This window comes from Eutrigla gurnardus, assembly GCF_963514095.1.
Source record: "Eutrigla gurnardus genome assembly, chromosome: 11".
Lineage (NCBI taxonomy): Eukaryota > Metazoa > Chordata > Actinopteri > Perciformes > Triglidae > Eutrigla > Eutrigla gurnardus.
In genome coordinates, this window is record NC_139925.1 from 7,129,893 (window position 1) to 7,148,514 (window position 18,622).

At 45.0% G+C, this 18,622-nt stretch overlaps 1 protein-coding gene across 1 annotated transcript; it reads left to right on the forward strand.

The window, feature by feature from the left end:
* The first annotated feature begins 1,875 nt into the window (after positions 1-1,875).
* kcnk12 (potassium channel, subfamily K, member 12) lies at positions 1,876-18,267 on the forward strand. Its single transcript, XM_084021945.1, has 2 exons — positions 1,876-2,778; positions 16,394-18,267. The coding sequence occupies exons 1-2, from the start codon at positions 2,439-2,441 to the stop codon at positions 17,284-17,286; spliced, it is 1,233 nt and encodes a 410-aa protein (XP_083878071.1). The 5' UTR covers positions 1,876-2,438; the 3' UTR covers positions 17,287-18,267.
* Positions 18,268-18,622: the final 355 nt, after the last annotated feature.

Sequence of the window (18,622 nt, forward strand, 5' to 3'; positions counted from 1 at the left end):
TGGACCCCGGATTAGTTTCCTCCCACAGACGGACGTTGCATCTGAGCCGGTTGTCTGAAAAGCACTGTAATAACTTCCCTGCCTTCCAACCAAGTGCATGCTGGGATAGTCTGCCCCCGTGACCCTGAGGAGAAATTGGTGGGTGGAGAATATAATATATGACGAGTGGAAATATTGTATTTCACTTCCTTTCCACTCATCGGTATTTCCCTAACGCTACTCATCACCATCGCCGTGTGTGACGTCTGCTTGTGTATTTCTGTAAGTCTCGTGCATTCACACACACACAAATAGCTTTCTCCAAAGAGCACACGCTGCAGTCCAGTAAATGGACGGGCCTCGTGCCAACGCCACGCAGACAACCTTTCATTGATGTCTCCTTCTATTACACCGCCGTCCCGTGCTTTCTTACATTTGGAGGGAGCGATCAGGATTGACAAGGACGGACCGTGTGCAGCCGTAATGACTGTGCCGAGTGCGCCCTTGTTCGCCATTCATCCTTGATATTTGTAAACCAATCAGCTAGATTAGAAAGCATAATCAATACGGCCACTTTGTGTAGACCCCAGCGACCGCCTCCTCGTTGGGAAAAATAATATCTACTGGCTCACTGGCGTACGGCCTCTCAGATGATATCTTCTCCTTCTTCGGGACGGCTGTTTGTGCTCAAAGTGTTATCTGAGCTCCACGGTGACACTTCGCATTCCAGATCAGTTGGATAACAGGTCGATGATTTAACTGGTGTTTTCACGGCTCAGCACAGCTCCTCATAGATTTTGTTAGAAACTCCATCATGTGTCTAACAACCCAAAACAATATTGCTTTTTTTGTTTGTCTGTTGTTGTGCTGAATGGTCATTTTAGACTCATGTGTCTTGTAAATATCCAACCATGTCCTAATGAAACTGTCAATAGGAAGTCTTGAAAGGACACTTTATTTTGTGTGTGTGTGTGTGTGTGTGTGTGTGTGTGTGTGTGTGTGTGTGTGTGTGTGTGTGTGTGTGTGTGTCTACTATCAGTGCATTGCAGGACTCTACATCTCACTATAAGTCCTCTGTTGGGTCTTTAAAGCATGCAGAGTGGATCTCTGGTCCTTTAAATCACCGAAACAATGACAGCAGGGTGAGATCATGTCTGTCTCCGACTGATGTCTTAATATATCTCAAATATCACATGTGTAACAGGCACACTCGTAATAAATGATGATGATTATTAAGTACATTTAGTAAACGTTTACTACTTTTCTACTTTTTACATTGCACTGCATGTTACTTGTTATTTTACATTCCTTTTAATTGGCAGATTGAGATATGATCAATGTAAAATATGATTGGTGAAAAATCAATGAGTTGATTAATCATGGGAGATTGAATGGAAATTAAACTATTTGAATGATCAGTTGATCAATATGTTTTATGTTCCTGCAGGTTCTCACTTGTGAGGATTTGCTACACTGTTAATTAAATACATTTCATGTAGATCATAGATTTGATCAATCGATTAATCGTTTAAATGAATATTGCACTCGCTATTGATTTGTTGTTGTTTTTGCCTTGCCTCCTTGTTTTAGATATTTTTTGTTTTTAAGATGACTTTTACAGCAGCTTCGTCCAGGTGTGTACCTTTGGTTTCTGTGTCTGTGCCCACGCTGCCGAAAGTGAGTAAGAGTTTCCAGAGTGGAGAACCTCAGTGCGCATGGCGGGAGGCAACCCCGCTGCTCCTCTGTGATCAGAGGACGCACAGGCACACTCCTTCACCTCACGTCCTAAATGGCTCTTTTACGATGCTGTCCTTCTTCTCCAGCGGTTGCAATCTTGCAGTCTCCGATTTGTAGCGAAGAGCGATTCCTCACCACACGCACCGATAGGACGCAGTGTGCCACTACTGCGTCCACATGAGAGCTGCAGCTCCACACTCCTCCTGACCGAGCAAGCCGAGATGACTTCATGTGAGAGCGGGCTTTTCCTGCGGCACACACATCGGCTGTAACTTGCAGTACCTCGAGCGTCATTTTGAGAGGAACATTTTGGTGCAGGGGACCCAGCGGATACTACTACCGCTTGCACAAAACAAAGCGTTGAGCGCGTCCGACTGGATTCCACTTCACGCCAACTGCATTGCCACAACTGTGAGAGAGAGAGAGAGGCGGAAAAAACACATGTATCCATTATGAAACAATGCAGCTTTTTCCTCTCGTGAACTCTTTCGTGGATCTGCGGACTTCCATCCACAAGTGGAGCTGTTTTCTTGCCTCGGATCGGATCACTTCACAACTACAATGGGACAACGTGACGGGCTGAGTGGAGGAGATGTTGTTGCCCGTGGAAGTGCAGCGAGAGCGCAGGGCAGGGACTTCCCGGGGACGCCCGCGCACGAGTGAATGCCGCCTCCGATGTGGAGCTTGTCGCTGTCCGACGCGCGCGTGGTGCTGAAATTTGGATGATGCCTGGCCAGCGACTGCAAGGCTGCCGCTCCCTGCACCTCAACGAGGACAACGGCCGCTTCGCGCTGCTCGCCGTCCTCATCGTACTGTACCTGCTGTGCGGCGCTGCGGTCTTCTCGGCCATAGAGAGGCCGTCGGAGGTGCGGGCTCACGGCCGCTGGAACGGGACGCTCCTCAACTTCAGCGAGACCTTCAACATCAGCCTGCAGGACCTCAACTCCTTCCTGCGGGAGTACGAGGCTGCCATCGCCGCCGGGATCCGGGCGGACGCTCTGAGGCCACGATGGGATTTTACAGGGGCTTTTTATTTTGTTGGAACTGTGGTGTCGACTATAGGTGGGTGACCCGTGCAGCAATTCACTGATCCCCCCCCTGACCTTTGCGTCCATTTGGTCGCAGCCATGGTAACCTCTAAATACTTTATGAAAAAACGTGTATTAAACCTTGTGAAACCATGTTCGGGCAACATGAAGTCTTACAAGTAGAATATAAATCAGCTCACACAATTAAGACAGTAATTACTGGTCCTTTCATGGGAAAATAAATGCTAAATACTGAGCTTTGTTAAATAATTATATCATTACTGTCAGTCTGGGCATCAATAGGAGCTGCCATCTCCACCGGCTGCTTTCTTTCCACTGGCTTACATACAGAATAACAGATTAACATTTTTTTTTTTCCAGTCATGTGTTACATTTTGGCTGTGATGGACTTTGGCAACATGGGGCGACATCTGACTCGCCTGCCAGGCACAGCACACTCGTCCCTGGCTATAGGACAGCACCCATGGGTGCATTCTTCTTTTTTTTGTTGTTATCCAACCCACATCCATTCAAACCAACAGGAATGTCAATGAGAAGCCCCGTCTGCTCCCCCTCATTTAACATTTACTTTGTGCGATAGGTCAGGAAAAAGAGCAAGTGTCCCTCGCAGGGCACCCTGAGGGCCATCGGCGTGGCGCTCTGCATGGTTGATGGCTCTGGCACCCGCCTGACCCCTCTGCCACATGAGTGAGTGAGTGAGTGAGTGAGTGAGTGAGTGAGTGAGTGAGTGAGTGAGTGAGTGAGTGAGTGAGTGTGAGCTGTAAAAGCGAAGACACCCCAGGTAGTCATTTGAGGTGACAGCTGCTGTCCATCTCTGACCTTGCTCTCAACACACACAAACACACCCGTATGTACACTGCGATACCTCTGGCGCCTCCTATTAATTGAAAACCGTGGCGGGGAGAGCGATAAGGAAAACTGATGGCTGTGCATGGGTGCACAGGGTGAATTGGATCCACACGAGCAGGAAAACCTGTCAGAAGTGTATTAACTGTGGACCTGTCACGCGAGCTTTATGGGCCCCTCAACCTTCTGCTCTCAGAGCTATTCAGGCAGCCCGTGCACTCAGCTCACCCAGTCTCATGGGGGGAAACACAGCAGCTGTGTTTGTATACATGTCTGTGTCAGGTTGAAATCCTTTGTGCCCCCCCCCCCCCCCCCCCCCCCCCCCACCCCCAAGCAAGATCATATAAACTGACTCAGCTGCTTGGGGGGAAAGAGAAAACAAGGCGGATGTCTCTCTACAGTATTTGTCTTTTTCATATGCTTGCATGGATTTCTGTCTAGATTTCCATCTCGCTTTGATCTCCACCGCCCCCCCCTGCGAGGCTCGTGTGCTACTTTTTTCAGCGTGCTTGCGAGCTGCCGATATAAAAGGGAATCGGGGGGCCTCCCCACACAACTCGGAGTGACACCCCCACTGCGCACCCCTCCCAAACACTCCCAACCTCTGACTCCGCTGCTTCAAATGGGTAGAGACGCTTTTGCTCCCCTTGATGTGCCTCCACAATATCACTTTGATGAACGTAAGCGATGCTGCGGTCACTTGAGGCGCTGCGTTCTCACCACATTCACCACCCACACCGCACCTACAGTGTTGTTTCCCAATTTAATGAAAATGAGGAAGGGAACACCAAAAGTGCACTGCAGCTTTTTTTTTCTGAATTGTGGTCAAAACAACATCATGCATTTGCTTTTTTGATGTTAACATCTTAAGCATCTTTTTGGAGGAAGAACAATGTCATCACAAGAAGCTGCTCTTAAGCTTCCTCAGCTAATTAAGTTGTAAGGAAATTGACTGAAATGAAAATACCTTTTTTCGGAGGGCTCTAAGGACTCATGTTGGCTTAAAAGTTCTCCGATGTTTCCGAGGTCACAGACTGAGTGTCCAGTTTTGTGGGGCTCGGCTAAATGTCGGTCTATTGGTTGTTCGATCAGGCCCAGACTGAAATAAAAGCCCAACTATTGGATTTATTGCCATGACATTTAGTGCAGGTGTCCATTGCGCACAGAGGATGAATTGTACCGACTTTTTCTGACTTTACGTCTAGCAACACCTGCAGGTTGACATTTGAAATGTTCCAGCAGGTGTTGTTAGGTGGATTAACGTCAAATTAAAAATGTAATTTTCATTTTTTTTTTATGCAAAATGAATGGCATCCCCATCAGCCTCCACTGTGGCCTTCAGTGGTAATTAGCGTATGATAAGGGGAATAGGACGTAGCACAGCTTTGCTTGTCCCAGTACTGTGGTTAACCCTAATTATTTATCCTTATACACCAATTATCTTTTAAAGTTACAGCATGTTTTGTGTGTTTTTATATATATATAATATATATATATATATATATATATATATATATATATATATATATATATATATATATATATATATATATATTAAAGTACTTTACGTTCCAATGGGCATACATATATATTATTTTTTTATATTTTATTTCAATGAGGTAATCCCAAAAGTAAAGTCTACGAAGTAAGTGAGAGGGTCCAGTATCCAGTTCTTCTGATACGTCCATGGAGAAACAGCAAACGCCTTGATTAGCATTGTTTTCTTGAGCATGTTGGCATGTTTACGTGTCTGAGAACGGCCTCACAGAGCCGCTAGTGTGGCTGCAGGCTCTCGTCTGCTTAAAGCTTTGAAGAGTTCGTTTTTGTCTCCATCCGACTCTTGGTGTTGTTGTCCTGCCCTACATTTTTAAGGAAGCGCTTTACTTTGCTTGCATGCTAAAGAGGAACAGGGCACACGAGTTTCTATTAATAGGAAAGCTATTTATAACTCTCAAGGCTGATTGATAGCTGACAACTGCCAATTAGGACAGCTCTCTGTAGCCGTTTGGGGGTCCAAAGTTGCTCTAGTGACATTTTGGAGAAATACTTTGTCAGTTTTGAAGTGCTCACAGGGATTAATACTTGAATCAAGAGCGATGGCTGTCTGATCTGAGGTCTTTAACTTGTTGAGATGGAGTGGGACAAGCCAGTTAGGGCACTGAGTTGTTCTGCAGTTATAATATCCAGGGCTATTTATTCCAGGGGATAGACACTGTGCTGCCTCTCTTTGCCTCTGGCAGACACTGCAGTTTCTAGCTCCATCACACTCATATCCACCCACTCGGAGAAGTCACAAAGGCAGACGAGGCAAAACAGGACAGTTTAACAAACAGCACGATACAGACCCCCACCATGTTTTTCCTCTGCATGAGGCCTGATTTAACCTCCACGCAGGTTACATGTCAGAGGCGTTAAGAGAAGGTAAAATCCTCCTCAAACCTGGCTGTGAAGAGCTGTGCTGCAGCAAGATGACAATGCTCTCTGGCATCATCTCTTCTTTCACAAACCGCTGATTCCAACTCAATAGTTTAATCCAAATGGCTTCATTAGGCTATTGAGTGTAATTAATCATGACACTAAGAGAGGTGGTAAAGCAACTCAAGCAGGTGCTGAGCATCCACGCTGCGCTGCAGGGCGCTGCACGTTTTCAGCTCTTGAACCAAACAATCACGCCACGATGTTTCCTCACACGGAAAATATCTCAAACCCACATAGACCGCCGGGTTCATCCCCTCTCCCTGCGTGCTGTACTGACATTTTTACCACCGCGGATATTCCATATCATAGCAACCAGATCCTACGGAAAAAAAATGAGCAGGGAAACAACTCTTTCGTGGACAAACAATTTTGAACAAAAATTTGACAAATGTGATGAAGACTGGAGATTAGAACAGAGAAATCATTAAACTGGCATGTTTAAATATATGTCTGAAGCCTGTCAAATGCATGATATTCATTAATTAAAAGTAAACTGAGCAAAGGTATAATTCAGGAAGATTATATGAAAAAAGTAGCCCTACGTATTACTGTGTTGTGTGGACTTTCTGTGTCTGGATTTGTCCAGTCAGATCTGTATTAAATGGATTAAATGGATCTTAGTGTGAGTCTGCTGTACGGGTTTAAACCTCAGAACAGGACTGTAACTTCCGCTCAAATGTAGCAAAGTTTTGCTTAGTAGTGACAGAAAGAGCACTTTTCAGTTTGAAATATGACAGAAACATTTTGCTGTAAAAGCCAAAACGTATAACTTTGCAGAATCTGTCCAGCTGTGTTTGGGATATCAAGTTTATGTGCAAAAATTAGATTGAATTGTATAGCTTCCACATTAGACAAATCCGTGTTACCCCACGGTTAAGATGCATCCTGCTACATTACTGAACCTCAACTGTAGTCTCACTGCAGATGATCAAAGTCTCACAAACACATTCTGACGTTATATCCAGCTCCTAAAGCAAGTAAGCTCCGGTTCTAATTGTGTCAACTGAAGAAAACTACAACTGCTGATTATCTTAAAGGGTCACAAAAGCTGATAATTGCCCTCTCCTTCATTGTGCTGTGTTAGTAAACAATCCGGCCTAATGGTTGACTTTAGTGTTATCTTCCTCGCCAATTTAAAATGTGCTGATTTAGCAGCGGCGTCTCATTGAGGAACACTTGTGAGACCATTACACGCTTGTCTGACTTGAGCCCCGTGAATCGGGGATGAAATCTGTAGTGCACCTTGCATTTGTGTCGAGCCTCTCAGATTTTTCTGAGGCAAAAAAAAAAAACACCACCTCGGACTAGCGGTGCGTGCGTTTGGCATTCACGCAATTTGAAATGGCACATGATAGACTCCGTGGAATCCTGAAGGCAGGCTGTGTCTTTGCTTTGATGTCGCGCTCGTATTTAGATTAACGGCTCGGTGCCGCCTCGCTGGGACAAAACCATCTGTGTTGTTGTTGCTGCTGGTGTATGTTATGAGTGTGCGTGCAGGAGGTGGGTGGGAAAGGTTTGAAATCTGTGAAAGCAGATTCATCGATGTTTGTTCCTCGCTGTCTGTCTCCCACTTGCTATCAGACGGTCCGCGACGGCGTCGGCTCTCACGACCTCGATGCTCACGCGTTCTAATGCGTTCACTTATTTTTCATTCATTCATTGAACGTTGCAACATAAAAAAGAGAGTGTGCTCATATCACACAAGCAGTACGTTACATAATGAGATGAAGATCACTTTGCAGTTTGTTTTACAGAACTATTTGAAGCTGGTCAGCGTGACTCTGTTTCTTGCTGTCTTTTTTCTCTGTATATCGTGCTGGAAACACTGTGAAATCACAGACGGATAAAAAAAAATAAATGCAAAACAGGGAGCCTTCTGTCACATAAACGGCTCTAGGGGTGTCTCTGGGTTGTGTGCAGACCAGACGCTCAGCACAAAAATGGATGCCCCCAGTGAGGAAGGGGAGCCAAACTGCACCACTGCTGTGTCCGAATGTGTTGCTGAGCAATGTCCCTCATTTCTGCCGAAAAGATGCACTAATTCAAAAATATTAAATTAATGTTGTTAAAGAAGAACTATGAGTAATGTTTAAATGTGTCATGATGACAAACCCACACAGATTCTGCATTTCATCGTCGTTGAACTTTAGGGTTAAAGCCCACAGCCGTGGACTATATATAAGAAATATAGTCACTTTGACGTCACCATTTTGACGTCACCACATTAGAAGTGACTTTTCAGGCAAAGGAAACACTGTGAAAGGGTTTAAGTTATAAAACAAATACACAGACAACACCTAGACTGGACGACACCTTTGTAGCGACCTGTCAATCACAAGGTAGCCACGCCCCAAATCATACCTTCCATCTATTTTACTCTAAATGGACCAGAATTTACGTCTTTCTGTGTTGAAGAAGACTTGAGACCACAAACTCATGTTTACAATGTTTACTGAGGTAATAAATCAAGTGTGAAGTCGGGTAATTTTCTCATAGACTTTCATGCAATCTGCCTTCTTTTTGCAACCAGAGGAGTCGCCCCCTGCTGGCTATTAGGAAGAATGCACCTTTAAGGCACTTCCGCCTTGGCTTCACTTTTCAGAACCAGAGGTTTCTGCCCACAACTTTTTTGGTTCACTGTCGCTGCTTTCACCAACCTTGTTTCTCGCCGCAGGCAGCAGGCAGCTGTTTTCAAAGTCATGTTATCAGCTGTAAACACGTGCTGGCCAGTGCAGCACTCTAGCATGCACACTCACGAATAGCATGCTTTGAGCAGCAAGGAGAAGCTCAGATAACAGCACACAGAGGGAGAGTGACTTCATTCTCTGCTTAAGTAGACTTTACTCCACTATATCTTCATATAGCAAATAGCTGATGCTATATAAAAGCTCTGAATGTTGGATATTCCTCCATTAAGTCATGCCCCTCTCCCAGTTCCTCGCCTCATTGGGTGCATCCTGATGTGGAGTGTGTGTGTGTGTGTGTGAGTGTGTAGGTCAAACCTGCTGAGAAGCACCGGCTTCAATAAATCCCCATCCCACTTAACTGCTGCTGTACAGGATGGCTGTACACACCTCTGCGCTCTGTCACAGCGGGTCATAAATCTGCCCTGACTCGCTAAGGAGCGCATTCGCCAACGTACAGTAACTCACAGAGTCGAATCATCACGGCCCGGTGATACCGAGATCATTTTAGAGGACGCAGCAGATTCGCTGGGCTTCCTCCTCCTCCAAGCGGATCAGCATTTCACTGATTCTGCTTTTTTTTCCGCACCGACCAAGCCAAAGACAGCAGGAGCTGCTCTTTGCTCCCCGCAGTCCTCTGACCTGCTTCCTATCAGGGCTCATTTCAACAGACATTTTAACTTTAATATTTTGATCCTCATCAGGTACGCTGACTCACAGCTTGGAGAGTTTAAACTCTGCCCGCTAAGCAGAAAAGTGCACGTTTGAAACTTCTGCGTTGGTTGGCATCCTTTGACGCAGTGAAATCCCCAGTGGGGAAAAAAAAAACGAACAGAAAAAAGTGTCACCACACCGCAGATTTCACTCTTGCACCAGCAGGACGTGTTTCTGCATCTTAGGGTCATGTATAATAATAGTTTTCAATGTTAATAAGCTAACAGCGAGTTGGCGAACAGCGGGGTTTTGGCAGCCGTCCATCTGTCTCTTTGTGCGAAGGAGGGGCTGCTTGTGCAAGAGCAGATAGAGACGCGGGAGGACATGCTGCACTGTTGTAGCGTTCAGATGCACGCAGCATGCTGGAGTATTAATCATTGCAAGATGGTTACATCTCAGATTGGAGATGAATCGACATCCTCTCTCCTGATAAAATCCTGGCTCCTTTGATCAGTCGGAACTTTCTGCACAGAGCAAACACAATGGCGGCTTTTGAACATGACCTTGAATCATGGGGGGGGGGTTTGATCATTATGATTAGATTACAAGATGAAAACATGGACGGGGGACTAGATCATCTGTGGAGCATGCTAGCGGGAGTCACATCTGCCTTTCCAGAGAAATGACAATTCAAACAACAGGGCTTGGAACCAAATGCCACTCATGTTGGATTTTTCCTCCAACAATCTGTTTGGATTCGAGGAAACAAGCCCTCTTGATCCTTTTTGTTTATTTTAGCAATAACGTGTGAGATTTGAAACGCACACACTGGCCACTGTGCAGATCAGCTGCCAGCACAAGGATTTAAATCATTCAACAGACAGACCTATTTACCTCTAACGCTCGGCCTATTGCCACTTGGACACATTCATTCGGCGTATATTTCGATAATGAAATCCTTAATATCCCTGTAAAACACCGGGATCGCACGCATAGCTGGAAGTGTTGAAATGCATTTATTCTGTCGTCATGCCAGCGTCCACAAATGATTCAGCTATACCTCCAGGCTGCCAGCCCTCTGGCAGTCTCAGACTCATAGTGGGCACATTCAGTTAATAGAAAATACAAAATAATTTTATTGTGAGCAACGGAGCATCGCCTCTTCGTTCCTCAAAGGCGGCTTGCTGCGGTTCGTCCATGTATGATCCGGGATCATTACAGCAGCTGTCAGTAACTCAGCAGTCCGGAATCGGATTTGTGCTCAGCCTTAAATTTCAAGGAGTCGTGCTCTCACATTTGATGAAACCCATTAAACTGAATATCTGCTGAGCGTTCATCTCCTCGTCTGATTGGGCTGTTTTCCGTGTGATGAAACACCTGATCAAAAGACGCACATTTAATGTGGCGTAACCATGATACTGTACGAGCACCGAATCTGTGTTATCTATTATGCTGAACGTGGCTTTATCACGCACATCTGAGCCTGATAGTGTTTCAAAAGCTCCACCTGGACCCGTGTGTTGACTTTTGGCAATAATACAAGAGGGCCTTATGTAGCTGAGCTCTTACTCAAACATTGACTCTGCATACAGAACAAGACAATGGGGACCACAAGGACATTCAGCCTTTACATCATTCAGGTAGAAGCTATTAACGTGATGAGAGAATGACTCCTCAGTCACATGAAAGGACAAAATCTGTGTTCCCGTTGGCAGATGGACAACAAGGCCATGTGACTCCTGATTATAACTTTGCTCGTTAAAGCCCCGACTCATATAAACGCTAGAAGAGTGGACTCCGTGACATAAAGGTCTCTCCAGTGCTTTTGAGAATCCTGCAAAGATGAAAAACAGATCGAAAAAGCGGAGAAAGAAAATAATAAATGTTGGCTCGGATCCAAAGACAATGCAGCATTTTCTTTTTTTGACAATAAATCAATACGAGCAGCGGCGGAGTCATCAATCCTCCTGGCTCTCTTTGCCAATGAATTAATATGAACTGAGATACAATTTAAAACACTCGACTCGGTTCGGTTACGGAGGAGCCGGGCGAATAACAAAAAAATCTGAACGAGGCGGTTATTTTTAGGTTGTGTTGTACTGACCAGGTTTGCGTTTGCTTCGTCCATATTGGCCTCTGCACCTCTGAGCTGTTGCTTTTGTAATTTACGCCTGTATCGACTTTAATAAGCGTTACGTGTCACCTCGCTCCATTGTGTCTCATTATTGCACAGCCATGGGTAACATAAAACACAATGATTATGAATGCTCAGGCATGCAGAACCATTAACGTATCGCCTGCATTGGGTGGGAAGCTGGATGGGAAATTCAGCATTATTAGATAAATATGGTATGCATGCAGGCTTTTATTACTGTAATATTACTAAGGCTTTGTTAAGCTGATACTGCACAGATACAATGATATCGCTGCATCTCAATGATGCGTGTGACCTATTCTATCATCTGCTTTTTGCAGAACTCTCCCTATTATCATGGAGTCCGCCTGGCAGCTCCTCAGCAAATGGTGCAAAGTGATGATGTTTCAGGTCTGGCCCACGTCGCCGCTTCCTCAGTCCTCTTCCGCAGACCCCTGCCACGCCACCCCACAACGAAATGATTTCCTGTTTGTCACAGAAACACAGTCATCACGAGGAGTGTGGCGTTCTCTGCCGCGGCTCCTATCAGGCCAATTTAAGAGTATTCCCACTAGTGGGATGCAGATGGTTTGACTGGGAGCTCGTTTTTTTAAGCTCGTTAATTGGGGCTGGGGGAGACAATGGGGGGGCCGGAGGGGTTTTTGTTTTGCAAAGCAAGTCACATAATGATTTCGTTGGATCCATTTTCTCGGGGAGTTGCGTGGGCGCTCTTGCCCTCAATGACACGCAGCGACCTTCGGATTCAATGCCGCGCAGATAGACAGGTGAATGGACGGCACATGTCCTTCATTCAAAGGCGGAAACATGACTGAGTGCTTTCAGTAACCCTTTCTTCTCGTCTGGTTTTCCATTAGGAGCGTTGGCCCTTTTGAACCGGCGCTCATATATCTCCGGAATCGAGTTCTTCTAGGTTAGTTGTGACTGTCCTTAGATCCTCTCAATTTTCAGCTGAACTCACTCACACTAAAAGTAGACTACTCGAGCAGAAGACGGAAATGTGCATCAGCTTTACGATAATTGGCCTTGTGAGGCTATTTCTACAGGAAAGTGAATCAATATGTCTTTTTCAGGATACTTTGTTTTGAAGAAGGTTTCAATTCGGCTTCGTCACCAACTCCAAGGTTAGCTCTCTGTAAACATACCGAGTAGTATAGCTTCGTTCAGCTTCATTTTCCTTTTAATTGACAAATAAATAATGTATCATATTTGTTGGACTGTATATAGACGGTGTAGAAATGATACACAAACTGCCATTTAAAAGGAAAAATCATGTATATATGTTTATATATGTAAAAATGAACAAGTAGGCTATTGAGCAATACTGTTGCACTGGGTGACATAAGTTGCCCATGTTCGTCAATCTCATATACACAGTCGTAAATACTCACTAGCACACCAAATCTGTCACAAACAATTCCTTTTTTCTCCCTTTTGTAACATTAAAGCTGAGCCTCCTGCTGTTTTAGGAAATTAATTTGCTTTTCAAAAGATGAAATTGTAGATATTTGTGGGCGGTAGAATAAACACAACACTGACATATCACCTTTGTTTTTTATTAATATAGCAGTAACAATATAACAGTTTATCTAGCAGACACAGAGCAACATTATAATTTAATTGGACCTACGCTCCTGTTCAGCTGGCAAACGTCCATCCAATATTCAATCTCTTTTAGCTCTGTGTTTGGTCACCACCACCAACTCCCAAACATAGAATATCGCCAACTTCTTTCCATTTCCACTTATGCAAATGGCTCTCTGCTGCAACGTGTATATGCTTATTGTGAAATAATTCTTAAGGCCTTATTGTTTTCATACACATACTGCTATAAATAAAACACAATTCAATATCTCTTTGCAGCGGAAATGTTACACACGAGGAGAGTTTGATCAATGCACTTTATAGGTTTAGATATAATAGTAACTTCTTTGTGCTGCAGACTCTTCAGATAACGTCATGCCTGCCGAGTGTTGTTGGTTTTTTACAGGTCTCCTTCACTCGTTGCAGCAATATCTGACGATTGATTATTGTTTAGAGGCGAGCGGTCTACTGATTGGAGCAAATGAAATGCAGAATCCATCAATACTTCTGTTAGAAACACTCTCAGCAATTTGTGCTTTTTTGTTTAGGTCCCGACATCCATACACGACTTAATGGGCCATTGTGATTTGCCATTGGGCTGTGAGAGCTACTCAGTCCAAACTATGTGCCATTGTGATTACGGCTAAGGACATGTGATTAAACTTGACCTGGTGCTTTTCTGTGACCCTGAAATCACTACAGTTCAGCAGTAATCACTTTTGACTCCTTTCATCCCTAATTTCATCTCCCCACAGTCTATAGTCCATTAGAGCATCTCCTTCTTCTTCTCTTAAAACTGTCAAGCGGTAATTAATGGATACTAATGGCACTATTTCCATCCCATTCCTTGTGGTTGAAGCTCTAGCGTGTGATTATGTGTGCAAACACCATTAGCCCCGTTAGAGCATAACATCACTTTATGTAGAGTTGATACTGTATTTAATGTTAATGAATAGATATTCTCCCAGGGCTCTCATTTAATTGGATTAGCACACATATGATTCCCCGCATTATAAAGTTCTGCCGAATGAAATGACTCATCTCGGCTCAAACGCAGCGGAAAGATTAAAGCGTTTCGCTGAGGTCAGCAGCCGCGTCATCGGTCGGGACTGGAGACTTGGTTTCAATTAAGAGTTTTAAGTTCTAATGTCTGCGTGAGTGAATTCACACAGTGTTTGGTTTTCTTATCCTGCCCGTCCGTTGCTTTCTATTATTGTTCTGTTTCCCCTAACGCGTCCTGACACCGCCGTCTGAAGTAACGGCTCTGAAATACTGCACTGAATCGATGCCTGGTGCCTTTTCCTCTCTTAGGTAATTTACTTGGTAATGAGAGACGGTGCGGAAGACTGTCTCTGTGCGCGCCGAGAAGATGTAATCCGTTTTCCCTATTATTCGGTTAGGTAAAAAAAAAAAACTTGGCCGGCTAATTAATTAACTGTGAAACAGTGAAATAGGATTTGGGTCCTCGCTGCCCCTCACCTTCCTGCCATCCACCTCTGTCACTTTCTGTTGCGGAACTTTGTCGCTATCTATGACAAAACCCAAAAAATGTAACGTCTATCGCTGTGTGCGAGTGCTTGTGTGTGACCATAAGGTGTGTGTACAGGTGTGGACGTGCGGGGTGTCATATTCCCTCTTCTCTCTATAAACCAATCTGTATCAATCGGTGTTGATCTAAATGACCTGCCGTGTCAACAGCAAACGCACACGAGAGTGGTTTTCAGTGTGTGAGATAAGGTCAAAAAAGCCATTTTGTGTATTTCAAAGGAAGTATTGTCTCGATATTGATGTCATTTATTATCTGACAAGGGTGCGGTTACAGGTGGGTTGATGAAAAGGAGGGGGGAAAGTGCTGCCCTAATGCTCTGAGAACACTGAAAGGGAAGACGGCCGTGATGGAAAAATCTATTACCCTTGGCCTGGAAGTGAACTGGTTGATCTTTCAGCACGATTTTATTTGTTGACAAATATACCATCTGCTGTTCTGCGGATAAGGGCAATGACACTGCGTGTTCAAGTGTGTGTGTAATGTGTGTGCTCACATCGGCCCTGGGAAATAAGACAGAGTGCTGTGTGTGTGTGCGTGTGTGTGTGTGTGTGTGTGCACGCAACAAATCATATAATGTATACACATACAAGCAATTTGGTCCTCATTGGGACCACAAATGCTTCCCTGGAGAATCATATGTTTATAAAAAGGATAACAGAGTGAAATCTGATTTATGTTCCACAATATTCTGTTTATTTTGTTGGGACTTGAATGCACCTTGTGTCTTTTAGCATGGCTACATTGGTCTGTTGGTTTGTCCACCCCTCTGGCCCAGAACTATAAATATTGAGCTAAACATTCTTTTCTTAATCATATTCACCCCTCCTCTTAAGTCAAAGTGGAGGGCGCTTGCAGTTGTGTTGAAATAATTTAAAACATGAATTGTAGAGGAAACACCATTATGCTGAAATACCAAGACAAGTCTCCGTGTAGCAGCGAAGTCACAGCTGCACCTGCGACCCCCCCTGATATTAAGAAGTGCCCCTTCAACATGCTGCCGAATCCATAAACATCCTCCCCTCCCATAACCCCTTCCTCAGCTTGAACACTCAGTCTAATTGACTCAGAAATCAGAAGATAGCAGGAAGCCAAGCCACACAGCCGAGAGAGAGAGAAATATTCAGAAGGCTTACCTAAGCTTGTTGCTGGCATCCTCCTCCCCTCAATATAACCCCTATGTCCTTGTTTTTCTTGTTTCCTGAATACATGATGATAACCCTAGACACATTAAAATGCATACATTCATCAGAAGATGGTGTGTTAGATTGTCTTTGACATTGCTCTTCTTTTTAGAAGAGCAACGCATAGATTTCCTCCCAAATGCTATTTTTAAAATGGTCGCTGTGACTAAATGGTTTCATATTATGCCTATTTTGTTATTTTCCCCTCATTGTCAATTACTTCACAACAGGCACCGTCATTTGCAATGCAAAACATTGTTTTTTTTCGACCTCTCTGAACAAAGAGAAAACTACAGTCTTGCATCAGCTTCAACACAAATCATACGTGGTATTTTTTTTACACTCCAAAACAAAACAAAAATGTTGTTCTGCTTTCGGGCAAAGCTTCCCTTCTCTCAGAATCGGAGACATTATACAGTGTGAGCAATCTGAAGTCGTCTTATCGGTGAAAATGTGTTTTTGGGATTATCTGTCTGAAACGTCTCTTCTATCGCCCGCAGGTTTTGGGATGACGACGCCCGTGACAGTAGCAGGCAAGGTGTTCCTGATCTTTTACGGCCTTCTGGGCTGCGCCGCCACCATCCTCTTCTTTAACCTCTTCCTGGAGCGCATCATCACACTGCTGGCCGTGGTGATGAAGGCTGTGAGGGAGCGGCGAATAAGGAATAGCGGTCTCCTCCCGCCAGGCATCCGCCACGACTTCTCGGCGTACTCCCTCCCAGGCTGGAAGCCCTCCGTGTACCACGTGATGCTGATTCTCGGCCTGTCAGCGATCACCATCTCCTGCTGCGCGTCAGCCATGTACACCCCCGTGGAGGGCTGGGCCTACTTAGACTCACTCTACTTCTGCTTTGTCACCTTCAGCACCATCGGATTTGGGGATTTTGTCAGCAGCCAGAGTGCGGCTTACGATAACCAGAGCCTCTACAGGGTGGCCAACTTCCTCTTCATGCTAATGGGCGTGTGCTGCATCTACTCGCTCTTCAACGTCATCTCTATTGTCATCAAGCAGGTGCTCAACTGGATCCTGGAGAAAATGAGCTGCTTGTTTTGCCAGCGCTGCAATAAGGCCAACGTCCTCCTGGGCAGACGCAATGCCATCCGCCCGGGCTCCAAGGGTCGCAAGGGTCAACCTGGCCAGCCGCCCGACTCAGACGGACCTTGTGATAGCGACACCGAAGGACGCAGGCTATCGGGGGAGATGATCTCCATGAAAGACTTGGCAGCGTCGAACAAGGTGTCGCTGGCCCTCATGCAAAAGCAGCTGTCTGAGTCGGCCAACGGGTATCCCAGGACGGTCTGCGGAAGCTCACGGCATAACGGCTTCTCCGGCGGAGTCGGCGCCCTCGGCATCATGAACAACAGGCTGGCGGAGACGAGTAATTCCAGGTAGAGGTCGCAGTGAAACAGGAATTGTCCCCGAGCTCTTGGTACTCTGACAAACCCTGAGATTTATGGCCATGGAGACCGTACAAGGCTTTTGAGACGGATTGTCAATGTAACTTGTTATGCATGACACATTTTCTTTTCGGATACTTTTGGGTTGGAATTACAAGACTGTGGGGAAAATACAGGTAATGGCGGTGACGGTTGCAGTGATGATGGCATGAAGAGAGAACCGCAGACTCAACGAAATGAACACGAGTTGATGTGGAAGCGTTGAGGACCATCGATCATCCATCTCATTAACCTCAACCCAGAACAAATCGCTGGAATGTAATGTCAGTTAGTCTGCAGAGGTCTGTTATATACGATATATATTACGACTGAAATGGGCTGTTAAGGAGCCAAGGGAAGCATACAATGCAATTGCCATTGTTTTGGGCTTCTGCCAGTTTATTGAATGTTGAATGCAGATATAAACGAGACATGTATATTCACTGATGACACGGCACATACCGATCTATGCATTTTACTTCTCATGCATTCTTTTGCACCATTTCTAGACCTTCCATTGATTGTGCAAACCCCATTTCTTTCTTGGCACACGTCAAGCTTTTACCCTCAGGTGATTGATTTTCATTTTCTGCGGGGCATGTGTGGGAAGCGGAGTTCAACCAAGCACGGCTTTGATGATTCTGATTCGGACGGGGCTGCAGTGACGGCTGGGTTTTTGTCAGCGTGCCACGCCGAGAGTCCTATTGAGAGCAGAGAGCAGAGTTGAAGAATGGAAATCCGTTTCTCGCGAGAGAAGAACTGGCTTTCTTATCAGCTCAGAAAATGCTTCAGCGGCCAAAGACCTTGACTTGAAGGGTAAAATAAGGCACCATCCAACTCTTTCTTCAAGCTTACAGCCGTCTGCGGGAACTAACAAACGATAACGGCTTGCAATGTAACAATTACTCCGAATGCAGAATGTAGACGTTTGTATTTGTATAACAGAATAAATGAGAAGTAAGTTTATGTTTGTTTGAAGTGAAATGTGAGAGAGAGAGAAGGGAGGTGGTGGAAGGAGGTGAAATATGGTTTTAACCCGTAGGCACTTTATGTCCAATGATGCACATTGAAGTAGCCGGGTCAATCGTAGATGCTGGAGTGGAAAAACAAAACCCCGAAAGGATTCTGTCGTTTCTATGGATTGGTTGTTTCGTGGGGATTTGCTTTTAGGGAGATTTCTTTGCAGATAAACAACACTATGTGAAACAAAACACGATCCAAAAGGCCAAAGGGGTCCATTTTCCTCGATCTCAGCATAAATGTGTAGCCGAGGTTTGGACGTGCAGAGGACG

What these genes read in the sequence shown, in the direction of transcription:
- kcnk12 (XM_084021945.1), top strand. Translation starts at nt 2,439, where the DNA reads ATGATGCCTGGCCAGCGACTGCAAGGCTGCCGCTCCCTGCACCTCAAC. An exon ending in AACTGTGGTGTCGACTATAG is followed by an intron (nt 2,779 to 16,393) that starts GTGGGTGACCCG and finishes TATCGCCCGCAG; the next exon opens with GTTTTGGGATGACGACGCCC.